General features: G+C 48.0%; 1 protein-coding gene across 2 annotated transcripts; it reads right to left on the reverse strand.

The window, feature by feature from the left end:
- Nucleotides 1–26,990, reverse strand: ACVRL1 (activin A receptor like type 1). Of its 2 annotated transcripts, none has more exons than XM_054649333.2 (10): nt 26,703–26,990; nt 18,018–18,088; nt 15,444–15,668; nt 13,707–13,906; nt 13,516–13,615; nt 10,946–11,092; nt 9,690–9,965; nt 7,861–8,058; nt 4,900–5,030; nt 1–2,296 (listed from the first exon to the last, which is right to left on the reverse strand). In XM_054649333.2, exons 2-10 carry the CDS (start codon nt 18,085–18,087, stop codon nt 2,162–2,164), a joined length of 1,482 nt encoding a protein of 493 aa, XP_054505308.2. In that variant the 5' UTR covers nt 18,088; nt 26,703–26,990; the 3' UTR covers nt 1–2,161. The 2 variants fall into 2 exon arrangements, with proteins under 2 accessions (XP_054505308.2, XP_077048727.1); XM_077192612.1 differs by lacking the exon at nt 26,703–26,990 and adding an exon at nt 26,124–26,159.

Here is a 26,990-nt window from a genome sequence, read left to right on the forward strand (position 1 = left end):
TTAGGTGATAAAATAGCTTTACACTTTATTAAATATATTAAATCTTAATCATTAAATAGTTATGTGGCAAAGCTGGTTCTGCTGAACGTCCCATCCTGGTCATGTCCAAACATCTCCAAGCATGGGGTGGATTTTGGGATGGTGAGGAGCAACGGGGGATGAAGATGGCCGAACCAAAACACCTCAGAAAAACACCAAAATATTGGCGAAGAGCAAAGAGGCCACTTCTTTGGCAAGGGGGGTGCTGGCTGCTGGAATTGATGACCTTAAAAATCATCCTAAATGCCTTTGTGATCTGTCCCCTCGGGGCTGGAAGGATCATCCTGACGCTCAGACCACTCTGGACGCCGGCAGCTCCTCATTTTTTGGGATCCCCACAATCCAGGGTGCAGATCCAGGGGGGTGCTGCCCTTGTGCCAACCTTTGCCAGCGAAACCCATCCCTCCTCTAGCGGGCACTGCGGCCCTGCGGGGGAATTCCTGCCAGGGCCGGCCGGGCGGGTCCGGGCAGCTCCGCCCGGATGGAGCCGGCGCTGGGTGGGTGCCCCTGGGGCTGGGGGTGGTTCTGCCCTTGGTGTCCCTCAGGCTGGGGGTGGTTCTGGCCTTGGTGCCCCTCGGGGTGGGTGCCCCTGGGGCTGGGGGTGGTTCTGCTCTCGATGCCCCTCAGGGTGGGTCTCCCTCGGGCTGGGGGTGGTTTTGCCATCGGTGCCCCTCGGGGTGGGTGCTTTGAGGGCTGGGGGTGGTTCTGCCTACAGTGCCCCCAGAGCTGGGGGTGGTTCTGCCCTCGATGCCCCTCGGGGTGAGTTCTCCCAGGGCAGGGGGTGGTTCTGCCATTGGTGTCTTGAGAGCTGGGGGTGGTTCTGCCATCCGTGCCCTGAGAGCTGGAGGCGGTTTTGCCATCGGTGCCCCTCGGGATGGGTTCTCCCAGGGCTGGGGGCGGTTTTGCCATCGATGCCCCTCAGGGTGGGTGCCCCTCAGGCTGAGGGTGGTTCTGCCATCGGTGTCCCTCAGGTTGAGGGTGGTTCTGCCATTGGTGTCCTGAGGGCTGGGGGTGGTTCTGCCCTTGGTGCCCCTCAGGGTGGGTTCTCTCAGGGCTGGGTGTGGTTCTGCCATCCGTGCCCCTCAGGATGGGTGCCCCCAGGGCTGGGGGTGGTTCTGCCCTTGGTGCCCCTCGGGGTAGGTGCTCCGAGGGCCGGGGGTGGTTCTGCCATCCGTGCCCTGAGAGCTGGGGGTGGTTCTGCCGTCCGTGCTACTCGGGCTGGGGTTGTTTTGCCATCGATGCTCCTCGGGATGGGTTCTCCCAGGGCTGGGGGTGGTTCTGCCATCTGTGCTACTCGAGCTAGGGGTTGTTTTGCCATCGGTGCCCCTCAGGGTGGGGGTGGTTCTGCCATCCGTGCCCCTCAGGATGGGTGCCCCCAGGGCTGGGGGTGGTTCTGCCCTTGGTGCCCCTCGGGGTAGGTGCTCCGAGGGCCGGGGGTGGTTCTGCCCTTGGTGCCCTGAGAGCTGGGGGTGGTTCTGCCGTCCGTGCTACTCGGGCTGGGGGTTGTTTTGCCATCGATGCCCCTCGGGATGGGTTCTCCCAGGGCTGGGGGCGGTTTTGCCATCGATGCCCCTCAGGGTGGGTGCCCCTCAGGCCTGGGGTGGTTCTGCCATTCGTGCTCCTCGGGATGGGTTCTCCCAGGGCCGGGGGTGGTTCTGCCATCCGTGCCCCTCAGGCTGAGGGTGGTTCTGCCATTGGTGTCCTGAGAGCTGGGGGTGGTTCTGCCCTCGATGCCCCTCAGGGTGGGTGCCCCCAGGGTTTGGGGTGATTCTGCCCTTGGTGCCCCTCGGGATGGGTTCTCCCAGGGCTGGGGGTGGTTCTGCCATCGGTGCCCCTCAGGCTGAGGGTGGTTCTGCCATCCGTGCCCCTCGGGATAGGGACCAGCTGCCATCCCCGTCGCGCCGGTGTCGGATGACGGATCCAGGGATATTTTTAAGACCGGGTGGAAGATTCCTCCTTTGGTGTTTTTTTTTTTTCTACTTTTTTTTTTCGTGTTTCCAAATTCAACCATCTCAAAGGAGGAGCGGGAGAGGCAGGAGCTGCGAGCGAATCCCCTGTGCGAGCGGAGCCACCCCGTCCCCGGTGCCGCCCGTCTGCGGCTCCGGTGTCCGGTTCCCGGCGCTCACTGCTCCAGTTTTGGCTTCTCGGCGGAATTGCTGAGCTTCTTCAAGGTCTTTTTAATGCGCAGGGCGGTGAGACGAGCCGAGGGGCTCTGGTACCAGCACTCCTTCATGATCCTCGCCAGCGCCGACAGAACCTGAGGGGGAGGCACAGAAACAGGGATAAATGTAAGGGTTTGATGGGCAGTGTGAAAAACGCCAATCATTTGGTTGTAAAATTTAAAAAATTTAATAGTAATAAAATGGTTCTAAAAATAGTTATATAGTATATATATATATATAATAGTAAATTATAGTATATATATATACTATATATATATACTATATATTATATAGTATATATTATATATTATAATAATAGAATATTATCATATATAATATATAATATATTATAATATTATATATAATATAATGTATATATTATATATATTATATATTATATATTATATATATACTATAATATATATAGTACATATATAATAGTAAATATATATAGTTATAAATATAACTATATTTTAAATATATATAGTTTATATATAAATATAAATAAATATATATAGTTACATTTAAATATATTTGAATATAACTATATATAAAATATATATAGTTATATATATTATATATATTTATTACATTATATTATATATATTACGTATATATAATATAATGTAATAAATATATATTATATATATAACTATATACATTAACTATATATTTTATATATATATGTATATATAAACACATAAATATATTTCATGTATTTAAATATATATTTTAAAATATATTTTATTTAACCTATTTTATTTCAATATATATTTTTAAACATAAATATAACTATATATATATATATATATATATATATATATATATATATATATATATATATAAAAATATAACTCTTTGTTTTTATTGTCTCATATTGTCCTAATCCAAATTCTGCAAATTATTATTACTCTAATTATATTAAAGAATTATGGATGTCTGGGTACCTTTTCTGGGAAGCATAAGCCCGAAAAGGACCCACATTAACAGAAGATTCACCCTTAAAAGCAATGGCCTGTTGCATATTCATACACCTCATGCATGATGCATAAATTCCATTCAAACACAGGATTCTGGCTGGGCAGTGTCAGCTTCTTCCTCTGAATCCTGAGGTGTCTTCAGCACTGATCGAGGCGGGAATGTGAAAAATGCCAATCACTTGTTATTAAAATTTTAAAAGTTTCATAGTAATGAAATGGTTATAAAAATAGTAAGATAATTAGAGTAATAGTAATTTGGACAATTTGGATTAGGACAATATGAGACAACAGAAACAAAGAGTTACAGACAGTCCAGGTACCTTTTCTGGGCAAAATAACCCCAAAAAAGGCCCCACGTTAACAGAGGATTAACCCTTAAAAGCATCAGCCTGTTGCATATTCATACACCTCATCCATGATGCATAAATTCCATTCAAACACAGGATTCTGTCTGGGCAGTGACAGCTTCTTCCTCTGAATCCTGATGGTGTCTTCAGAGGGAAGAAGTTTTGTTTCTCCTGATAATGGAGCAATAAATTCTCTTTCTCTGAAAGATTCAGGTGTCCTGTGGCTGCTATCTCGGTGTGAGTCCTTTCTTTAAAAAAACGTATCTTGCATAGCATAGTTTTGTGAAAAATGTGTATTTTATGATTGGCTTTTTGCAAATATTAAATTGAATATGATATGTGTTGTGTTAGAAAGTGATGCTGTATTAATTCTCTTAAATACTGTGTTAAATATAGTTTTAGGTTATAAGATAATTTTAAAATAGAAACTATGCTGTGTAGGATATTTCTTTTTCTAAAGGAAGGACTTGCAGTGAGATAGCAGCCACAGGACACCCAAATCTTACAGAGAAAGAGAATTTATTGCTCCATTATCAGGAGAAATGAACTTCTTCTTGCCTTGTTTGGGCAGGACGATGCCACTAGGATTCAGAGGAAGCAGCTGACACTGCCCAGGCAGAATCCTGTGTTTGAATGGAATTTATGCATCATGTATGAGGTGCATGAATATGTAACAGGCTGTTGTTTTTAAGGGTTAATCCTCTGTTAACGTGGGGCCTTTTTCGGGTTTATTTTGCCCAGAAAAGGTACCCGGACTGTCTGTAACTCTTTGTTTTTATTGTCTCATATTGTCCTCAATCCAAACTGTCCAAATTATTATTACTCTAATTCTATTACTATTTATATAGTAATAAAATATTACTAATAAATAGTAATATTTAATATAGTAATAAAAAGTTACTATTTATATATACTAATAGTAATAATTAATATATAATGTATAATTATTATATTATATATAAATTTTATACTATTTATACTATTGGTATAAATTATATATAATTAACATATATAATTTATACTAATAGTAATAATTAATATAGTAATAAAAATATACTATTACTATAGTAATGAAACATTACTATAAAAATAGTCATAGAATTAGAGTAATAATAATTTGGACAATTTGGAATTTTTGGCCCATTTTATTACTACTAAACTTTAAAATTTTTAAAAACAAGTGATTGGCATTTTTCACTTTCTATTTTAACATTATCTTATAACCTAAAACTATATTTAACACACTACTTAAGAAAATTAACACAGCAAAAATTTCTGACATAACACATATAATAATAAATTGAATATTTATGGATAGAGAATAATAAAATACATATTTTTTCCCCACAGGTAGCAATGGGTGGGGCTCACCGAGTCGGAGAAGAGGCGGTTGGGGATCACGGGGGTCTGCTGGTCCACACACACCACCTTCTTCATGTCCTCGAAGCTGGGGTCGCTGGGCACGGCGTCGAAGAAGGGCGGCCGGTACTCCTCAACAATGCCTGTGGGACAGGGGGACAGCGAGGGTTAACGCCATCCTCATCCTCACACTCCATCCTCATCCTCACACTCATCCTCCATCCTCACCCTCATCCTCACCGTCATCCTCCATCCTCATCCTCATCCTCACCCTCACACTCATCCTCACCATCATGCTCACTGTCATCCTCATCCTCCATCCTCATCTTCACCGTCATCCTCCATCCTCCATCCTCATCCTCCATCCTCACCGTCATCCTCATCCTCCATCCTCACCCCTCATCCTCATCCTCACACTCATCCTCACCGTCATCCTCCATCCTCATCCTCACCGTCATCCTCATCCTCCATCCTCATCCTCACCGTCATCCTCATCCTCCATCCTCATCCTCACCGTCATCCTCATCCTCCATCCTCATCCTCACCATCATCCTCATCCTCCATCCTCACACTCATCCTCACCGTCATCCTCCATCCTCACCATCATCCTCATCCTCATCCTCACCCTCCATCCTCATCCTCATCCTCACCCTCCATCCTCATCCTCACCATCATCCTCACCCTCATCCTCACAATCATCTTCATCTTCCATCCTCATCCTCACCCCTCATCCTCACCCCTCATCCTCATCCTCATCCTCACACTCACCCTCATCCTCATCCTCACCCTCAGTCATCGTCACCATCATCCTCACCCTCACCTCCATCCTCATCTTCATCCTCCATCCTGACCCTCATCCTCATCCTCACACTCATCGTCACCGTCATCCTCATCCTCATCCTCACCCCCATCCTCACTCTCGTCTTCATCCTCATCCTCACCCTCATCCTCACCATCATCCTCATCCTCACCCTCCATCCTCACACTCATCTTCATCCTCATCCTCATCCTCACCCCTCACCCTCACCTACATCCTCACCCCCATCCTCATCCTCATCCCCATCTTCACTCTCCATCCTGACCCTCATTCTCATCCTCCATCCTCACCCTCATCCTCAAACTCATCTTCATCCTCATCCTCACCTTCATCCTCATCCTCACCCCCATCCTCACCCTCACTGCAATAAACGTACAACTTTTTCAAATGTTGGGTGTAGGAATGTGCCCCCTGTTGACAGAGTGACCAAACTGTCCTTGGTCTCCTTAAAAAGGAAAAAAGCCCAGAAGTTTCTTTCCTCAATCAGCAAAGAAGACACCTCATAGGACCTGAGGGATTCACCTCAAACTTAAGGAGAGCCAATGGGACAGGAGCCAAAAAGTCCCACCTGAGCAATTCATTAGAAAAAGAAGAGAACAAAGGAACTGATTGCTTTTGTGGGGTGCTTTACCAGGAGCAAAAACCTTGAGTTTTCTGTATAGAGAGATTTGTTATTTTGCCTTTTATGAAAACTTTTCTGTTTCCAACACCACCACAGAAGCCATCCTGCTGATTTTATGCCTTCTGAGGTAGCTGAGCTATCTTGGGTGTGAAATACATCTCCAAGAGCTGATGAGACCTGGCTCAAGGAGACCCTTACATCAGTGGAGTTTGGTTTTTTTCTCTCTTGCACCCAGCTCACGTTTTCTCTATAAAGAGTTTTATTACTTTGCCTTTTATTAAAACCTTTTTGTTTCTAACACCAGCACAGAAGCCATCCTGCTGTTTTTATGCCTTCTGAGGTAGCTGAGCTACCTTGGGTGTGTGGATCTCCAAGAGCTGATGAGACCTGGCTCAGGGAGACCCTTACATCAGTGGAGTTTGGCTTTTTCCCTGTTGCATCCAGCTCGGTTTTTCTCTATAAAGAGCTTTGTTATTTTGCCTTTTATGAAATTTTTTCTGTTTCCAACACCACCACAGAAGCCACCCTGCTGATTTTATGCCACCTGAGGTAGCTGAGCTATCTTGGGTGTGAAATAGCTCTCCAAGAGCTGATGAGACTTTTCTCAAGGATTCCCAGCTTTCAATCATGGGCTGCTGCAGGGTCCCTGGAGCTGCTCCCTGCAGCATCAGCCCCTGGGCTGTGCCTCTCCTGGGCACAGGGGGTGCTGGCTCTGGTGTCACCGGCGGCTCCAGCACCAGCCCCACCACGAGAATCATCACCCACAGCAGCCCTCGGCACTGTGGCCACCTCCCCTCAGCACCTGGTGGCCAGCCTGCCAGCTGGCCCAGCTAATCTCGGTTTAATTCTTGCATATGTCCGTGTCCCAGAGGGATTTCATGGCTCTGCGAAGCCCCGAGCCCCCAGCAGCTCCTGCACCCCAAAACCTCAGGGTCCCCTGGGGTTCCCCCCATCCCCGATGCCCCGGAGAGTGAGGGGTGCTGGAAGGGTTAAACCCAGCCGGTTGAAGGTCATTCCTACGCAAGGCTGGGGTGATTCGGAGTAAATGTGTCATCCGAGGGAGCCCTGGGGACATAAATGAGATTATCCCGGCCAGACTGCGCCTGGGGGGACCCTCCCACCCCATCCGCCAGCGCCCACCATTTAATTAACATTTAAATGGACTTTGCCGTGAGGAGCAGCGCTGGCCAGGCTGCCCCAATTCCGTTCATCCCCAGCTCGGGGGGACCCTTGCCCTTGTCCCAGTCCCGATTTCCCGAGCCAAACCCGGCGGCCGGAGGTCCCGGCCGTGGCCGCTTTCCAGGCAGCGCTTGAAGCCGCTTGTTTTCTAATCAGCGCTGAACAAACAAAGCACTGATTGAGCCTAATGGGCCCTTTAATCAGGGAGCCGGGTGCTGACACTAGATTACAGTGTTTATAATTTACAGCTAATCTTCTGGGCGAAGGAAAAGAGGGGAAAAAAAAAAAAAGAAAAAAAAAAAAAAGAGGAGAGAAGGAGGGAACGGAGGAGGAGCCGGGGCCGGGAGCTGCTCACCGTTCACCACCGTTCTCCGGGTGATCTCCCAGAGCACCAGCCCGTAGGCCCAGATGTCCGTTTTCTTGTAGGACTCGAAGCAGTCGGTGCGGATCTGCTCGCTCAGCACCTCCGGGGCCATGTAGCGCTTGGTGCCCACGCGGGGGTTGTTGCCAATGTCCAGGTAATCGCTGCCCTGGGAGTGCATGACGGCCAGCCCTGGCGGCACAGGTCATAGAGGCATTTAGGATGATTTTTAAGGTCATTAATCCCAGCTATAAAATGCTGGGATAACGACCCCGAGCAGTGCCGTGCTGGTGCTGCATCCATGGGGCTCAGCATCCCTGAGGTCCCAAAACCCCAGGATGCTACATCCTTGTGGCACCATCACCCCGGGGCACCTCATCCCTGGAATGTTCCATCCCCGGGGTACCACATTCCCAGAGCATCACATCCCTGGAATGTTCCATCCCCGGGGTACCACATTCCCGGAGCATCACATCTGTGGGGTTCCACAGCCCTGGAGCACCATGGCCCTGGGGTTCTACACCCCCGGGGTACCTCATCTCTGGGGTATTTAATCCCTGGGGTGCCTCATCCCTGGGGGTACCTCATCCCTGGGGGTACCTCATCCCTGGGGTGCCTCATCCCTAGGGCACCACATCATTGGGGCACCTCATCCCTGGGGTACCACAGCCCTGGGGATTCCTCATTCTTGGGGTGCCTCATGCCTGGATACCTCATGCTCAGGGTACCTCATCCCTGGGGTACCATGTCCCTGGATTCCTCATCCCTGGGGTACCTCATATTTGGGGTACCTCATCTCTGGGGTACCACATTCCTGGAGTACCACACCCCTGGATTCTTCATCCCTGGGGTACCACATCCCTGGGGTACCTCATTCTTGGGGGTACCTCATCACTGGGGAAACTCATCCTTGGGATACCTCATCCCTGGGGTACCTCATCCCTGGATTCCTCATCCCTGGGGTACCACATCCCTGGGGTATCTCATTCTTGGGGGTACCTCATCACTGGGGTATCACACCCCTAGGATACCTTATCCCTGGGATACCACACCCCCAGGGTACCTCATTCTTGGGGTATCTCATCCCCGGGGAAACTCATCCTTGGGATACCTCATCCCTGGATTCCTCATCCCTGGGGCACCACATCCTCGGGGTACCACACCCCCAGGGTACCTCATTCTTGAGGTACCTCATCACTGGAGTATCTCATCACTGGGGGTACCACACCCCTGGATTCCTCATGCCTGAGATGCCCCATCACTGGGGTACCACATCCCCAGGGCATCCTTGGGTGCTGCAGCCCTGGGTATCACCACCCTGGGATTTCATACCCCTAAATGCCACATCCTTGGAGTACCTCATCCCTGGATACCTCACCACTGGGGTACCCCATCCCTGGGGTACCCCATCCCTGGGGTACCCCATCCCTGGGGTACCTCATCCCTGGGGTACCTCATCCCTGGATTCTTCATTGTTGGGGTATCACAGACCCGGGGTACCTCATTCTTGGGGTGCCTCATCCCTGGATGCCTCATGCTCAGGGTACCTCATCCCTGGGGCACCACATCCCTGGGCTCCTTGTCCCTGGGGTACCACACCCCTGGCTTCCTCATTCTTGGGGTGTCTCATCCCTGGGGTACCCCATCCCTGGAGAAACTCATCCCTGGGGTACCCTATCCTTGGGGTACTTCATCCCTGGGGTACCACACCCCTGGATTCCTCATCCCTGGGGTACCTCATCCCTGGGGTACCACACCCCTGGATTCCTCATCCCTGGGGTACCTGATTTTTGGGGGTACCACCCTCCACCCCTCCATCTCACCCAGGTCTGCGATGCAGCACTGCCGGTTGCTTTTCACCAGGATGTTCCTGCTCTTCAGGTCCCGGTGGGCGATGGCAGGTTTGCCCTGAGTGCCAAAAATCTCCACGTGGAGGTGGACGAGGCCGCAGATGATGGAGGAGGCCAGGCCCAGGCAGGTGTCCACGTCCAGGGCTGTCCTCTGCAGGAAGTCGTAGAGGGAGCCGTTCTCGTGGTAGTGCGTGATGAGCCAGAGCTGCGTGCTCGAGTTCCTGGAGGTCATGTCAGAGGCGATGAAACCTGGCCAGGGAGAAACAGCTGGGGTCAGGGAACAGCTGGGGAGCAGCTGGGGAACAGCTGGGGTCAGGGAACCTGGGAAACAGCTGGGGAACAGCTGGAGTCAGGGAACAGCTGGGGAACAGCTGGGGAACAGCTGGGAAATACCTGGGGTCAGGGAACCTGGGGAACAGCTGGGGAACAGCTGGGGTCAGGGAACAGCTGGGGAGCAGCTGGGAAATACCTGGGGTCAGGGAACCTGGGAAACACCTGGGATCATGGGAAACACCTGGGATCAGGGAACCTGGGAAACAACTGGGAAACAGCTGGGGACACAGGCTCTGGGAAAGACCTGGAATCAGGGACCCTGGGACACAGTTGGGATCACAGATCCTGGGAAACACCTGGGATCAGGGACCCTGGGAAACACCTGGGAAACACCTGGAAAACACCTGGGAAACACCTGGGATCAGGGACCGGAAGAAACACCGGGGACCCTGGGATCAGAGACCCTGAGAAATGCCTGGGGGCACAGACCCTGGAAAACACCTGGGATCAGGGAACCTGGGAAACACCTGGGATCCTGGGAAACACCTGGCATCATGGACCCTGAGAAACACCTGGGACCCTGAGAAACATCTGGGATGCTGGGAAACACCTGGGATCAGGGAACCTGGGAAACACCTGGAGACACAGACCCTGGGAACCACCTAGGACCATGGGAAACACCTGGGAAAATACCTGGGAACCTGGGAAACACCTGGGATTGGGGAACCTGGGAAACACCTGGGAAACACCTGGGACCCTGGGAAACACCTGGGATTGGGGAACCTGGGAAACATCTGGGATCAGGGACTCTGGGGAAACATCTGGGATCAGGGTCAGGGAGAAACACCTGGGGACACAGGCCCTGGAAATCATTTGGGATCAGGGACCCTGTGAAACACCTGGGATCAGGGACCCACCCCCGCAGGTGCCCGCTGTTCCCAGCCCTCCTGGCTCACCCAGGATGTTGTCGTGCCGCAGCAGGACGGTGTTGTAGATCTCCGTCTCGCGGAACCACGACTGCTCGTCCCGCGAGGAGAAGATCTTGACGGCCACGCTCTCGCCGTGCCACACGCCCCGCCACACCTCGCCATAGCGCCCTTTACCTGCCACAGCCATGGCATCGCCTCACCCAGTGCCCCCAGGACCCGCTGGGAGCACCTGGGTCCCGTGTGGGAGAGCCCTGGAGCAGCTCGGGGGTCCTTGGCCAGCATCTCCTCACCCACCCAGCTGCTCCTTCCCTCCCCAGGCAGCAGGAAAGGGGAAGAACTTGGGGTTTGTCCTAAATTGCAAGATAAGTGTGAATTCTATTGCCATCTGTCAGAGGTGGGGCAGTTAACATCTGTTAATTGGGCTGTTAACTCCTGTTAATTGGGTAGTTATCTTCTGTTAATTGGGCAGTTATCCTCTGTTAATTGGGCAGTTATCCTCTATTAATTGGTCAGTTATCTTCTGTTGTTTGGGCAGTTTTCTTTATCTCTTCCACAGCCAACCCTCCCCCCCAGGAGATATCTTCTGTTAAAGGGCCATTAATTAATAATTATCTTCTGTTCATGGGCCATTGAATGTCCCTGCATGGCTGATAAAATTCCATCATCCCACTGGGAGGTGCTCTGCCCAGGGGGAGGAGCCAAACATTCCTGCCTGGATAGAATCTGAGATTTCAAACATTCCTACCTGGATACAATCTGAGGTTTCAAACATTCCTGCCTGGATACAATCTGAGGTTTTGGGACACCAGGACAGCTTTTTCCCCTGCATTCCCAGAGGAGCAGCTTTCTGCTGCCCTGCATTGCCAGAGGGAGCCCAGGCCCACCTCCAGCAGCCCTGGAGCTGCAGAGGAAACTCCCCCCTTGTGCAGGATCCCTGCTCCAGCAGAACCACAGCTGGCACTGCAGGAGGGCTGAGCCCCCATGGGATGGGGCTGTGCCACCCCCCTGACACACAGGGGGACAGGGCATGGTCTCACTCTGGCAGTGTTATTTTGTATTACTGCATTGTTTATTTTATTTTTATTTTCTTCCCTAATAAAGAACCGTTATTCCTGCTCCAATATCTTTTCCTGAGAGCCCCTTAATTTCAAAATCAAAATAATTCAGAAGGAGGAGGTTTCCATTTTCCATTTCAGGGGAGGCTCCTGCCTTCCTCAGCACACACCTGATTTTCAAACCAAGACTGGGTTGCTGCTGGGTTTTGGCTGACACGGCTGGGTCCAAGCCCCTCCTGGCTTTGGAGCTGTGGTGCCAAAACTCCAGCACCAGCTGGGGGTGGCTGGGGCAGCTGAGACATAAACTTTAAGGAATTTGGAGATTTTACAGAAGCTAAGCTTTTAGTTAGAGATAAGCTTTGTTTGAGTTAATTGAAATAAATGGGCAGGCCTTGATGAAGTTAAGAGTTAGTAGTTAATTAATAATTGATTGCTTGTCAGCACAATGTTTGGTTAGCTGGGTTTCTAATGGAGAATATAGAAACTGATAAATGGCTTTTAGGAACATCAGACAATTGTAGGGCTCCTCTGTTCTGAAACCAATTGAAGACGGGGAATGGGAGTTCTACCAAGGGTTCATTTGTCAGATTTGCATTGAAAGGGTAGAAAGGTCAGAATGAGGAAGACTTCATTTACTTCCTCATTTTGGGACCCCTCCCCATGAAAGGGACCCCATTTCAAGGAACAAACTGCACATGCTTAATGGCTTTTGAACTAATTACCATGCTTAATGGCTTTTGAACTAATTACCATATGGGGCGGGGAATGGGATGTACCAGAGTTATGAATTTGTATTTGTATTTTGGGTATTCAATACTTGTATTGAATTGATATCTATGGATATCAAAATCCATAGCTCAATATCCATATTGGGAATGGGATGTACCAAAGTTATCAACATGTGTTTGTATTTTGGGTATTCAATACTTGAATAGATAAAAGGACTCTGTAATCAACTGTAAATTGCAGTGTGTTTTAAGGAATTATCCCCAAATAAACATACACTTTCTAACTTTAGACTGTTAGAGAGATTTTGTCCATCACAGTTGGATATTGGTACTAGATCAATATCCATGTTTGGAATGGGATGTACCAAAGTTATGAATATGTATATGTATTTTTGGTATTCAATACTTGCACAGAAAAAAGGACTCTGTAATCACCTGTAAATTGCAGTGTATATGTGGGAGTTATGCCACAATAAATATCCACTTTCTAACTCCAAACTCTTAGAGAGTTTTTGGATATTGGTGTTAGATCAATATCCATGTTGGGAATGGGATGTACCAAAGTTATCAATATGTGTTTGTATTTTGGGTATTCAATACTTGTATAAACAGAAGGACTCTGTGATCACCTGTAAATTGCAGTGTGTTTTTGGGAGTTATCCCACAATAAACATCCACTTTCCAACTCTAAACTGTTAGAGAGTTTTTGTCCATCACAGTTGGATATCGACACTAGATCAATATCCATATTTTTAAATAATCCACATTTTTTAATATCCATATTTTTTAATAAATCACAGCCTCCTCTCCTTACCCACACACTCCATGAGGGTGACCTGCCGAGCCACCGTCCTCTGGACAAGGAAAGGCAGCCCAGAACCGCTGCCCGTGGTGCAGTCGTCGTTGAGCAGGTCCTGCACAAACATGGTGACCATGGGGTCAGCCTGGTGGCCATCCCCACACACACCTTGGGGACATTCGGGGTCCCTCACAGGGCTCACCCACCTCTAAGGTGCTGTCTCCCATCATGGACGCCTTCAGCATGAGGTCTGTGTCACCAAAGTCGCTGTGCTTGTGGCGCTGCTGGGCCACCTTCCAGCAGAAGAGCGCCGTGAGCGCCGCGAGGACGAGGAGGGAGAGCAGCGGGACGAAGATCATCAGGAGGAGGTTGGGTAGGGAAGGCGTCGTTACCAGGGCATCTTCTCCTGGGTGGGGGAAACGAGGGTGTGGCATTCACATTCTCTGAAAAAAATCCCTCCGCCCAGGATTTATCTCCTGGGAAGCTGGGGAGCCTCAGAGAAAAGGAAAACAACTCTGATCTCATTTGATTCTCCTGTGTTTTGCTCATGTGGAATGTGTTTGGAGGTTGTTTCATTGGATTCTGGTGTGAATTGTTTTGACTCTTTGGCCAATCAGGGCCAAGCTGTGTCAGGACTCTGGAGAGAGTCACAAGTTTTCATTATCTTTTTAGCATTCTGTAAGTATCCTTTCTCTATTCTTTAGTATAGTATAGTTTAATGTTCTTTAATATAATAACGTATCATAAAATAATAAATTAGCCTTGTGAGAACATGGAGTCAGATCCATCATTCCTCCCTGCCACAGGGGTCCAGGACACGAACATCAGACACCACCCAGCCCCTCCAGGACCTTCCCAAGCCCTCCATGCCCACTCTGATTCCCTGTTTCACTCAGCTGAGGTGACACTTCCCGAGCTGGAACCATTCTCCAGGCAGCACAAAGAACTTTAAATTCTATTTTAAAAAGGGCCTTTCCTGTGGCATTCACATTCTCTGAAAGAATTTTTTTTGCTCAGGATTTATCTCCTGAGAAGCTGGGGAGCCTCAGAGAAAAGGAAAACAATTCTGATCTCATTTGCTTCTCCTGTGTTGTGCTCATGTGGAATGTGTTTGGACATTGTTTACCCACAGGTGATTGTTTGATTGGGTTTCTGATGTGAATTGTTTTGACTCTTTGGCCAATCAGGGCCGAGCTGTGTTGAGACTCTGGAGAGAGTTTTGAGTTTGAGAAATCTCAACATGAGTTTTCATTACTAGATTTTTAGCATTCTGTAAATATCCTTTCTGTATTCTTTAGTTAGTACAGTATTCTTTAATATAATATAGTATAATAAAGTAATAAATTAGCCTTCTGAGAACATGGAGTCAGATTCATCATTCCTCCCTGCAAATACAAAACGAGGGGTGGAAAGGTGAGGGTGACCTGGGAGGATAATAAATATAATATAATATAATATAATATAATATAATATAATATAATATAATATAATATAATATAATATAATATAATATAATATAATATAATATATAATATAATTTCTTTAACTATTATTTATTATTTATTTTCTTATTATATATTTTATTTTATATATATATATGATATATATAATATCATATTTATTACATTATATATTATATTACATTACATTACATGATATTACATATTAGTATATCATATCATATCATATCATATGGTATCATACCACACCATATATATTATATTATATTATATTATATTATATTATATTATATTATATTATATTATATTATATTATATTATATTATATTATATTATATTATATTATATTATATTATATTATATTATTACAATAATAAATTAACCTTCTAAGAACATGGTGTCAGATTCATCAATTCCTCCTTCATCCTGGGGACCCAACCACATCCCCAGCCCCGTGGGCAGCTCATCCCCTGTCCCCTGTACCTTGCAGGAAGATCTCCAGCTGGGCGTTGCACATGTGGAAGTTGCAGCACCTCATGCCGTACTGCTCCGTGACGGGCGTGTGGCAGTGTTCCAGAATGTTCTGGGAGAAGCATCCCCGGTGCTGGGTGATGGTGCCCTCCTCCTTCCTCTTGCTGACGAAGCACACCTGGCCCGTGCAGTTGGGCTGGCTGCAGTGGGGCACGTCACAGGCACACAGCAGCTCCTCTGCGGGCACCAGGAGGGGACAATGGGTCACCCCACTGCCCACCCGGGAGCTCTGGTGGCTTTGGGGACAGGGACATTCTCCTATAGGCTCCAAATTAGGAGAATGAGTGGCTTGGGACCATCAGAGAAGGAGGGGAAGGCTGCTGTGGGTGCTCAACTCATCCTGGTACCTCCCAGAAAATCTCCTGCTCCCAGTTGGGCTCCAAATCCCAGCCCTGAACCTGGGGGTCTCCTGTGCCCCAAGAGGCTCCATGGGATGGGCTGTGCCTGCCTGGGATAGATCCAGCCCAGCAGCTGGGATTAACTGGGATGCACTGGATTACCACACACAGGGTCACATCCTGCCCACAAAATCCCAGGGGATTCACAACAAACAGGGTCACATCCTGCCCACAAAATCCCAGGGGATTCACAACAAACAGGGTCACATCCTGCCCACAAAATCCCAGAGCACATGGGGCACCTATGGGAGCCCGGGGCGAGATCAAAAGCCCCAAACGCAGCCTGTGCCTTCCCAGTGGGTGTTTTGGGATCTGGGTGCCAAACCCAGGGTCTTTCCTGGAGTTTCTCCTGACTTCCCTGAAGTTGCTTTCCCGTGCCATGGTGGCTCAGATGGCAGCCACGCTCCCAAATTCCTAATTTAGCTCTGCCCTTTTGCACAGAAAATATCCCTCCTGGAATCAGGGAGTTCAGCGTGAGGGCAGCCAGACATCCGGTGGTGAGGGGACAGCGAGGGGACAGCGAGGGGGTGGCTCTGGTGGCCATCCTGCACTCCCTGTCCCCCTGCCCAAAGGCTGCCTGGTGCTGTGGGGTGCTGCTGGGGCTGGTTTGGGCTTGGTGGCTGTTGGGAAGGATGAAAGTTTGACAAGAAAGTCTCACAGATATGTGTGCTTAGCAGAAAGATTTTCAAATGTTGAGTCTGGTGAAAGAATAGAGATGGAAGCAAGTTTTGATATAGAAGAAAAGAATTGCTGAGCCAGTCTCACTGGATAACTAAGGAGGCAAAGGGTGGGTTAATTAGAGGGGTTTTTATGGCTTAGAGCAAAGGATAAACCCACCCCAAACAAGAAGATGTTTTTACTAAGCAGAAAGAGAGCACAGGCAAACAAGGCAGCAAATGTGGCAAGTAGAAAAAATGTCTCAGAATTTTCCACTGCAAGAAAACTGAAAAACAACTCCTAGCTTAAACGGTAATGCACTAACTTTTAGTGATTGGAGAAGAGTAACATGAATATGGTAATTACAGTAGTTATGATAGGCTGTATATAAAAGTAAAGGTATAGATTGGTTCTACTGTATTAAGATGCTCAGTAAAGAACAGTATAAAATGCATTGGAACCAAAAGAAAAGTATAAAATGCATTGGAACCAAAAGAAAAGTATAAAATGCAATGTAACCGAAACCAAAGGGTGTCCAGGCCTAGCTGGAGCTGACAGCTGTGGGCACAGGCTCTGTCACCCATGACCCTGGACAGCTGTGACCTCTTAGATAAAACAAACTGCATTTTGGAGAGCTGCCTGGAGTCCCACATCCCTCATTTAGGCTCTTCCAGGTGGCCCCATGGGCTGGACAGGGACCTGGTGGATGGAGACTCATCCCCCCAGCGAGCTCTGCTGCTCCTCCCTGGCACAGCCACGTTAACCTGGACCTCCCTGCAAGAGCACCCAGTCCCCAGGGCACCTGGTGCCCCCCTGGGATGCTGAGCAGCTCCTCCTGCTTCCCACCAACACCATCATCATCATCACCACCAGCCCTGGGAAAATGCAGATTTTTAGTATGTGGTACCAGCCTTTCCCTGGGGAAGGGGCTAACAGCAGGCCTGTTAGCTAAAAGAGTGAGAAGAAGCTGAGAAGCAAGAAGCTGATAAGGAGCTCTCTCTAAGGCTGTGACCAAGAAGACTGAAAGAAGTGAAGAACTGAAGAAAGATAAGAGAACTTTGCAGCTGGACGAAGGATTTTTAGGAAGTTATTTGAAGTCACTGTAACTTTTCACCGATAGTGTTATGGTGACTGATTGTAGCCAATAATTAACGTAGAAAAAGCATAAACAATTGAAAAGTGTACAAAAAGCCAGCCATGTTCAATAATAAAGAGTTGCCATCTGAGACTGCTCGTGGTCTCTGCTTTGTGTCGTGACCGCCTCGACAGCGACATTTCCCCACCTCCCCTCTGGTGACAGCAACACACTTGATCAACCACAATTAATTAAGCTGGGATCCTCTCTGGGGGATGGCTCACCACAGTCCCTGAGGAGCCCAGCTTCCTCCCTGGCTTTTATTTTGAGCAGAGATGCTCCCAAAAAGCCGAGGGTTTATTTTAACCCGCTGTCACCAGCCCCATTGGCACTCACCGGCTGCAAAGCTGAAGGACAGGGTCATCAGCGCCAGCACCACCCGGCCACCAGCCCCACACGGCGTCATCCTGGGGAGAGAGAGGGGGGTCAGAGCAGCCCCTGCACCCCCAGAGCCCATCCCCAACCCTGGGGGCTTTGGGAAGGGATGGGCATTGCAGAATTCAGGCACGGACAGAGTGAGGTAAGATGTGTTTGGCTCCGGACATCCTGGGCACGGCCCTTCCTGAGAACAGATCCCTCCCAAGCTCGGGGGACCTCCCTGGCATGATGTGGGTGCCACTTGTGGCCCCACAGAGCTCAGGAATGTGCTGGAACCAGGTCCTTGCCATGTCCATGCAGCCCAAAGCTCCTTCCTTTCTCCCAGTGGTCCCCACACCGGCACCGCCTGTTAAATTCACATTCTCTGGAAAATCCCTTTGCCCAGGATTTTCCTCCTGGGAAGCTGAGGAGCCTCAGAGACAAAGTAAAACAATTCTCAGCTTATTTGCTTCTCCTGTGTTTTGCTCATGTGGAATGTGTTTGGAGATTGTTTACCCACAGGTGATTGTTCCATTGGATTCTGATGTGAATTGTTTTGACTCTTTGGCCAATCAATGTCAGGACTCTGGAGAGAGTCACGAGTTTTCATTATTATCTTTTTAGCATTCTGTAAGTATCCTTTCTGGATTCTTTAGTATAGCATAGTTTAATGTTCTTTAATATAATAAAGTAATAAATAAATAATTTAATAATAAATACATAAATAATAAGTAATATAATAAAGTAATAAATCAGCCTTCTGAGAACATGGAGTCAGATCCATCATTCCTCCCTGCCACGGGGGTCCAGGACACGAACATCAGACACCACCCAGCCCCTCCAGGACCTTCCCAAGCCCTCCATGCCCACTCTGATTCCTTTTCCTTCAGCTGAGGTGACACTTCCCAGGCTGGAACCATTCTCCAGGCAGCACAAAGAACTTTTAATTCTATTTTAAAAAGGGCCTTTCCTGTGGCATTCACATTCTCTGAAAAAATCCCTTCACCCAGGATTTTTCTCCTGGGAAGCTGAGGAGCCTCAGAGAAAAGGAAAACAATTCTCAGCTCATTTGCTTCTCCTGTGTTTTGCTCATGTGGAATGTGTTTGGAGATTGTTTACCCACAGGTGATTGTTCCATTGGATTCTGGTGTGAATTGTTTTTACTTATTGGCCAATCAGTGTCAAGCTGTGTCGAGACTCTGGAAAGAGTCACAAGTTTTCATTATTATCTTTTTAGCATTTTGTAAGTATCTTTTATTCTTTAGTATAGTTAGTAAAGCATTCTTTAATATAATACAGTATCATAAAATAATAAATCAGCCTTCTGAGGACATGGAGTCAGATTCATCATTCCTCCGTGCCAAATACGCTTCCAAGGGTGCTTCACATCCTTTGGAATGTGTTTGGAGATTGTTTCATTGGATTCTGCTGTGAGTTGTTTTGACTCTTTGGCCAATCAGGGCCAAGCTGTGTCAGACTCTGGAAAGAGTCATGAGTTTTCATTATTATCTTTTTAACATTCTGTAAGTATCCTTTCTGTATTTTTTAGTATAGTTTAGTTTAATATTCTTTGTCAGAATCCAGGACATCCCTCTGGCTGCCCTGGATGGCTCAGAGTCCCTGGCACAGAGCCCAAGACCCCTGTGCCTTTGATTTTGGCCCATGGAAAAAATGACCAACCTATATGAGGAATTACAAGCCACAAAAGTTGAAATAAAATGATAGTTAGTTTGTCACAGGGTGAAAAGTACAATTTTGAGGTTTTTAGAATGGGGGCTTGAGGTCCCAAGATAAAGGAATTTAGGTGTGCCTTATCCTTCTTTCTCCTTCTTCCTAGCCTCCAATTTCTAAGTGATGGTGGCACTTTTAAATTAGTTTAGAGTAGGAAAACACTGTCTAACATAAGTGATAAGTATTGGAAAATAATTGTAAATAAAGTACACGTAGTTTTTAGTATAAAAGATGACACTGCCCTGAAGGTGGGCAGTGTGCCACTGACTGACCTGCTCAGCAAGCCAAGGAAAAAATGTCATAAATAACAGAAAATAAACAACCTTGAAAACCAGAACAAAAAAACCCTGACTCCTTTTTCTGTTGCCAGGCTGAGAAAAGAAACTCTCTGACACATCTTGGGGTCAGCCAAAACGACAGAGACCCCAGTATAATATAGTATCATTAAATAATAAATAATATAATATAATATAATATAATATAATATAATATAATATAATATAATATAGTATCATAAAATAATAAATATATTAATATAATATAATATAGTATCATAAAATAATAAACATTATAATATAATATAGTATCATAAAATAATACATGTATTAATATAATATTATATAATATAGTATCATAAAATAATAAATTAGCCTCCTAAGAACATGGACTCAGATTCCTCATTCCTCCCAACGTCGAGGCACCCCACAAATACAGAGACCGCTGAGAATTCTTTAATATAATATAGTATCATAAAATAATAATATCATATCATATCATATCATATCTTAATAAATTAGCCTTCTGATACATAATATAGTATCATAAATATATTATCATAAAATAATAAATTAGCCTCCTGAGGACATGGAGTCAGATTCCTCATTCCTCCCAACATCGAGGCACCCCACAAATACAATAACTCCCTGCTGCTCCCAGGGTTCCTGCTCCATAAAAACACAGCCCTGCTGATGCCACAGCACCGCTGGGGATCCCAAATTTGGGAAAACCTTCCTGTGGGATGGAGCCCAAATCCCCCACACCACGAGCCGGGTCTCCCTCCTGGGGCTGCTTTTATGTGCACAGCTTATCAATGACACAAACAGAGGTGCTGGGACAGCCAAAAATTCCTTGCTGAGCCTTTGGGGGAGGGAAGTTTGGCTATTTTTAATCTTCCTTTTTATATTTTTTTTTTTATTTTTCTCTTTGTGAAAGAGCCATTTGTGCCAAGGCAAACACGGCCATCCCCCCCAGCCTCACAACCCCGGCCCCTCCTCAGCTCATTCTTCGTGTTCCCGACATAAACATGGCAAAAGGCTCCGTTTCCTGCAATTGAAGAGCCCAGCCCAGGGCTGCTGGGACAGGAATCAAGATTGTTTAGATCCTGCCCTTGATGGGGAAGCGCAGTCACGCAAGGCCGGCACACGCGGACGTGGCTGACCCCGGCAGGCCCCAGCCCTGCTGAAATCGGCCTTTTCCTCCCCAAAATAACTCACTCGGTTGTGGCTCGAGGGGAGGAAAGAGTGGGAAGATCAGTGAGAAAATCCTGGGTGCTGGGAATGGAGGGCAGGTCCTTGGTGGGGGAGTGATGCCAGCTGATCCACCCGAGCCTGTCTGGGCCAGGTTCAGCTTTGGTTTAAATTCCCAACTCCCCCAGAGCTGGGCTAGGATCTGCTTTGGTTTAAAATCCCAACTCACCCAGAGCTGGGCTAGGATCTGCTTTGGTTTAAAATCTCAGCTCCCCCAGAGCTGGGCTAGGATCTGCTTTGGTTTAAAATCCCAACTCTCCCAGAGCTGGGCTAGGATCTGCTTTGGTTTAAAATCCCAATTCCCCCAGAGATGGGCTAGGATCTGCTTTGGTTTAAATTCCCAATTCCCCCAGAGCTGGACTAGGATCAGCTTTGGTTTAAATTCCCAACTCACCCAGAGCTGGGCTAGGATCTGCTTTGGTTTAAAATCCCCATTCCCCCAGAGCTGGGCTAGGATCAGCTTTGGTTTAAAATCCCCATTCCCCCAGAGCTGGGCTAGGATCAGCTTTGGTTTAAAATCCCAACTCTCCCACAGCTGGGCTAGGATCAGCTTTATTTTAAATTTCCAACTCACCCAGAGCTGGGCTAGGATCTGCTTTATTTTAAATTCCCAACTCTCCCACAGCTGGGCTAGAATCTGCTTTGTTTTAAAATCTCAGCTCCCCAAGAACTGGGCTAGGATCTGCTTTGGTTTAAAATCCCAACTCCCCCAGAGCTGGGCTAGGATCTGCTTTGTTTTAAAATCTCAGCTCCCCCAGAGCTGGGCTAGGATCTGCTTTGTTTTAAATTCCCAACTCACCCACAGCTGGGCTAGGATCAGCTTTGTTTTAAAATCTCAGCTCCCCAAGAACTGGGCTAGGATCAGCTTTATTTTAAAACTCAACCCCTCTAGAGCTGGGCTAGGATCAGCTTTATTTTAAATTCCCAACTCCCCCAGAGCTGGGCTAGGATCAGCTTTATTTTAAATTCCCAACTCCCCCAGAGCTGGGCTAGGATCAGCTTTATTTTAAAACTCAACTCCTCTGGAGCTGGGCTAGGATCTGCTTTGTTTTAAAATCCCAACTCCCCCAGAGCTGGGCTAGGATCTGCTTTGTTTTAAATTCCCAACTCTCCCAAAGCTGGGTTAGGATCTGCTTTATTTTAAAACTCAACCCCTCTGGAGCTAGGATCAGCTTTATTTCAGGATAGCCGATCCTAGGTCTAGGATCAGCTTTATTTTAAATTCCCAACTCCCCCAGAGCTGGGCTAGGATCAGCTTTGTTTTAAAATCCCAACTGCCCCAGAACTGGGCTAGGATCTGCATTATTTTAAAACTCAACCGCTCTGGGGCTCGGTTAGGATCTGCTTTATTTTAAAATCCCAACTCTCCCAGAGCTGGGCTAAGATCTGCTTTATTTTAAAATTCCAACTTCCTCAGAGCTGGGTTAGGATCAGCTTTATTTTAAAATCCCAACTCTCCCAGAGCTGGGTTAGGATCAGCTTTATTTTAAAATCCCAACTCTCCCAGAGCTGGGCTAGGATCTGCTTTATTTTAAAACTCAACTCCTCTGGAGCTGGGCTCGGTTCAGCTTTATTTTAAATTCCCAACTCACCCAGAGCTGGGCTAGGATCTGCTTTATTTTAAAATCCCAACTCTCCCAGAGCTGGGCTAGAATCAGCTTTATTTTAAAATCCCAATTCACCCAGAGCTGGGCTAGGATCAGTTTTATTTTAAATTCCCAACTCACCCAGAGCTGGGCTAGGATCTGCTTTATTTTAAAATCCCAATTCACCCAGAGCTGGGCTAGGATCAGTTTTATTTTAAAATCCCAACTCTCCCAAAGCTGGGTTAGGATCTGCTTTATTTTAAAACTCAGCCCCTCTGGAGCTGGGCTAGGATCTGCTTTATTTTAAATTCCCAACTCTCCCACTCTCCCAGAGCTGGGCTAGAATCAGCTTTAGTTTAAAACTCAGCCCCTCTGGAGCTGGGCTAGGATCTGCTTTATTTTAAAATTCAGCCCCTCTGGAGCTGGGCTGCTGATTCCTCACCAGCACCACATTTCTTGCAGGCCTGAGAGCTGCAGGATGTGTGATTTAAAAGGGAAGCTGAGCCTCCCAGGTGGTGAATTCCCTCCCTGGAGCCACTTCCCCAAAATCCTGAAGCATGAGACAGCTGCAGGATATTTGCCATCAAACACAAAGCAGGCAGGGCCTCACCCAAACTCTGCTGTGCACCAAACATCCCATGGATTGTTGTTGTTATTGAGAGCAAACCTTAATCCAGAGCTGTCCCTGGCATCCCACAGGAAAAACATCCCAGGAAAGGCACAAACCAGTCCTGGCATTCCCATCCCTGTCCCTTCCTTCCTCTTTTCTCATCAGGAACTGCAGCTCATGGGCACCCAGAGCATCTCACCCTGCTTGCCTGAGTGCTGGTTTATATTCTCTGGGAGTTGTAGCATCAGGAGAAGGAAAAAAAAACCCAGGGGAAACCTCTGGGATGGGACATGGGTGCTGGAAGGGAGCTGTGCTGCAGCTCCAGGGTCTGGAGCAATCCCTGGGGAAGGGAAATCTCCAGTTTGAGGGTCTGGAGCAAACCCTGGGGAAGGGAAATTTCCCAGCTCCAGGGTCTGGAGCAAACCCAGAGCAAGGAGAATTTCCCAGTTTAAGGGTCTGGAGCAAACTCTGGGGAAGGAGAATTTCCCATTTCCAGGGTCTGGAGCAAACCCTGGGGAATGAGAATTTCCCAGTTTGAGGGTCTGCAGCAAACCCTGGGGAAGGGAAATTTCCAGTTTGAGGATCTGGAACAAACCCAGGGGAAGGAGAATTTCCCAGTTTCAGGGTCTGGAGCAAACCCTGGGGAAGGAGAATTTCCCAGTTTGAGGGTCTGGAACAAACCCAGGGGAAGGAGAATTTCCCATTTCCGGGGTCTGGAGCAAACCCTGGGGAAGGGAAATTTCCAGTTTGAGGGTCTGGAGCAAACCCTGGGGAATGAGAATTTCCCAGTTCCAGGGTCTGGAGCAAACCCTGGGGAATGAGAATTTCCCATTTCCAGGGTCTGGAACAAACCCAGGGCAAGGAGAATTTCCCAGTTTTAGTGTCTGGAGCAATCCCTGGGGAAGGAGAATTTCCCACCTTGATGGTCTGCAGCAAACCCAGGGGAAGGAGAATTTCCCAGTTTGAGGATCTGCAACAAACCCTGGGGAAGGAGAATTTCCCACCTTGAGGGTCTGGAGCAAACCCTGGGGAAGGAGAATTTCCACTCCATGAATGTGTACCACACAAAGAAAGCAGCAAAACCCACTCAAGAGAGCAGCAAAACCCACTCAAAAGAGCAAAATCCACTCAGGAGAGCAGAACCCAATCAAAGGAACAGCAAAACCTACTCCAGGGAGCAGCCAAACCTGCTCAGGTTCTCAGAGGGCTCCAGTGGGAAGGAGCTCCAGGTTGGGGCTCTCCCCAGCTTGGTTTAGGGAGATGGAGCCTCTTTAAGTGACCATTTGGGTCTTTCTTGCCTTTCTCTTCCCGTTTTGGGCCACCCCAATCTCAGCCTTCCACTTCTCCCTCCATCCCCGCCTTCCTGCCTGCTGTTTTTTGGCAGAAAAGTGATTTTATACATTAATAATTTTAATGAGAGGCCTGGGATTTGGCTGTGCAGCAGGGGAGCCCTGAGGTGGCAAATTCATGCAGCCCCTGATAGCAGAGCTGTCAACTTTCCCTCCTTTTCCCCCACTTTTTTTTCAAAATACACCCAAATTCCACATTTCCCATGTCAATCCCAGCCTTCCTGCTGCAGTTTTTTTATTATTTCAGCTCTTTAGCAAGGACCTGGGCACAGATCTTGCTGCCACCACACTGAGGTGAGCCCTGATTTGTGCTCCTGGCCCTAATTCCATCCTCTCTAACCCTGATGTCAGCACCACAACCCCATAGAACACAAAGGAAACGGGGCCAAATCCTGATTTCCCTCCTTTTCCCCACTTCTTTTCAAAATACACCCAAATTCCCCATTTCCCATGTCAGTCCCAGCCTTTCTGATGCAGTTTCTTATTATTTCAGCTCTTTAGGAAGGACCTGGGCACAGATCCTGCTGCCACCACACTGAGGTGAGCCCCTGGCCCCAATTCCAGCCTCTCTAACCCTGATATCAACACCACAACCCCACAGAACACAAAGGAAACGGGGCCAAACCCTGATTTTGGGGTCAGCCAGGAGGGAAGCCCTGAGCTGGGGGCAGCCCCAACCCCATGAGGAACCCAATTCCATCCTCTCTAACCCTGATGTCAGCACCCCAAGGACTTGGGGACAGATCTTGTTGCCACCACACTGATTCGTGCCCCTGGCCCCAATTCCATCCTCTCTAACCCTGATATCAGCACCACAACCCCACAGAACACAAAGGAAACGGGGCCAAACCCTGATTTTGGGGGTGAAGCCCTGAGCTTGGGGCAGCCCCAACCCCATGAGGAACCCAATTCCATCCTCTCTAACCCTGATGTCAGCACCACAACCCCATAGAACACAAAGGAAACGGGGCCAAACCCTGATTTCCCTCCTTTTTCCCCACATCTTTTCAAAATACATCCAAACTCCCAATTTCCCATGTCAATCTCAGCCTTCCAGCAGCAAATTTTTATTATTTCAGCTCTTTAGCAAGGACCTGGGCATAGAACATGCTGCCACCACACTGATGTGAGCCCTGATTTGTGCTCCTGGCCCTAATTCCATCCTCTTTAACCATGATATCAACACCACAACCCCACAGAACACAAAGGAAACGGGGCCAAATCCTGATTTTGGGGGTGAAGCCCTGAGCTTGGGGCAGCCCCAGCCCCTCTTCCCCACTCACCTCCAGCACCCAGGTCCTGTGGGACCCCCTGGCACTGCCCAGCCCTTGTTGATCCCAACCTTTCTGCTGCGTTTTTTTATTATTTCAGTAAATTATTTCAATACATTATTTTTATTATATCTTTAGCAAGGACCCGGGCACAGATCCTGCTGCCACCACACTGAGGTGAGACCCTGGCCCCAATTCCAGCCTCTCTAACCCTGATATCAACATCACAACCCCACAGAACACAAAGGAAACGGGGCCAAACCCTGATTTTGGGGGTCAGCCAGGAGGGAAGCCCTGAGCTGGGGGCAGCCCCAACCCCATGAGGAACCCAATTCCATCTTCTCTAACCCTGATGTCAGCATCACAACCCCACAGAACACAAAGGAAACGGGGCCAAACCCTGATTTTGGGGGTGAAGCCCTGAGCTTGGGGCAGCCCCAACCCCATGAGGAACCCAGTTCCATCCTCTCTAACCCTGATGTCAGCACCACAACCCCACAGAACACAAAGGAAACGAGGCCAAACCCTGATTTTGGGGTCAGCCAGGAGGGAATCCCCGACCCCATGAGCACCTGGCTCTCCCCCACTCACCTCCAGCACCCAGGTCCGGTGGGATCCCCTGGCACTGCCCGGCCCTGGGGGCCTCTCCCAGGCACGCTCCCGCTCCTGGATCCGCCTCAGCTTCGCTCCTGAGCCCCAGCTCCGAGGATCTTCATGGATCTGCTCCCTTCCCGCCAGCCATGCTGCCACCCACGGCCGTGCCCGTCCCGCTGGGGCAGGGATTGTCACGATTGTCACCCTTCCCCTGCCCGCAGGGGCCCCGGCTTGGCCACCCCCTCTGTCCAACGCAGCCGTTTGGCAGCTGCTCTGCGGTCTGGA

The sequence above is a fragment of the Agelaius phoeniceus genome, chromosome 35 (genome assembly GCF_051311805.1).
Source record: "Agelaius phoeniceus isolate bAgePho1 chromosome 35, bAgePho1.hap1, whole genome shotgun sequence".
NCBI classification, from domain to species: Eukaryota; Metazoa; Chordata; class Aves; order Passeriformes; family Icteridae; genus Agelaius; species Agelaius phoeniceus.

Excerpts from the sequence above, each read along its gene's own strand:
- ACVRL1 (XM_054649333.2), bottom strand. The coding sequence starts at position 18,087 with ATGACGCCGTGTGGGGCTGGTGGCCGGGTGGTGCTGGCGCTGATGACC. Across the intron at positions 13,616-13,706 it reads TGGGAGACAGCACCTTAGAG|GACCTGCTCAACGACGACTG; the intron begins GTGGGTGAGCCC and ends ATGTTTGTGCAG. Across the intron at positions 5,031-7,860 it reads CCGGAGAACGGTGGTGAACG|GCATTGTTGAGGAGTACCGG; the intron begins GTGAGCAGCTCC and ends CCTGTCCCACAG.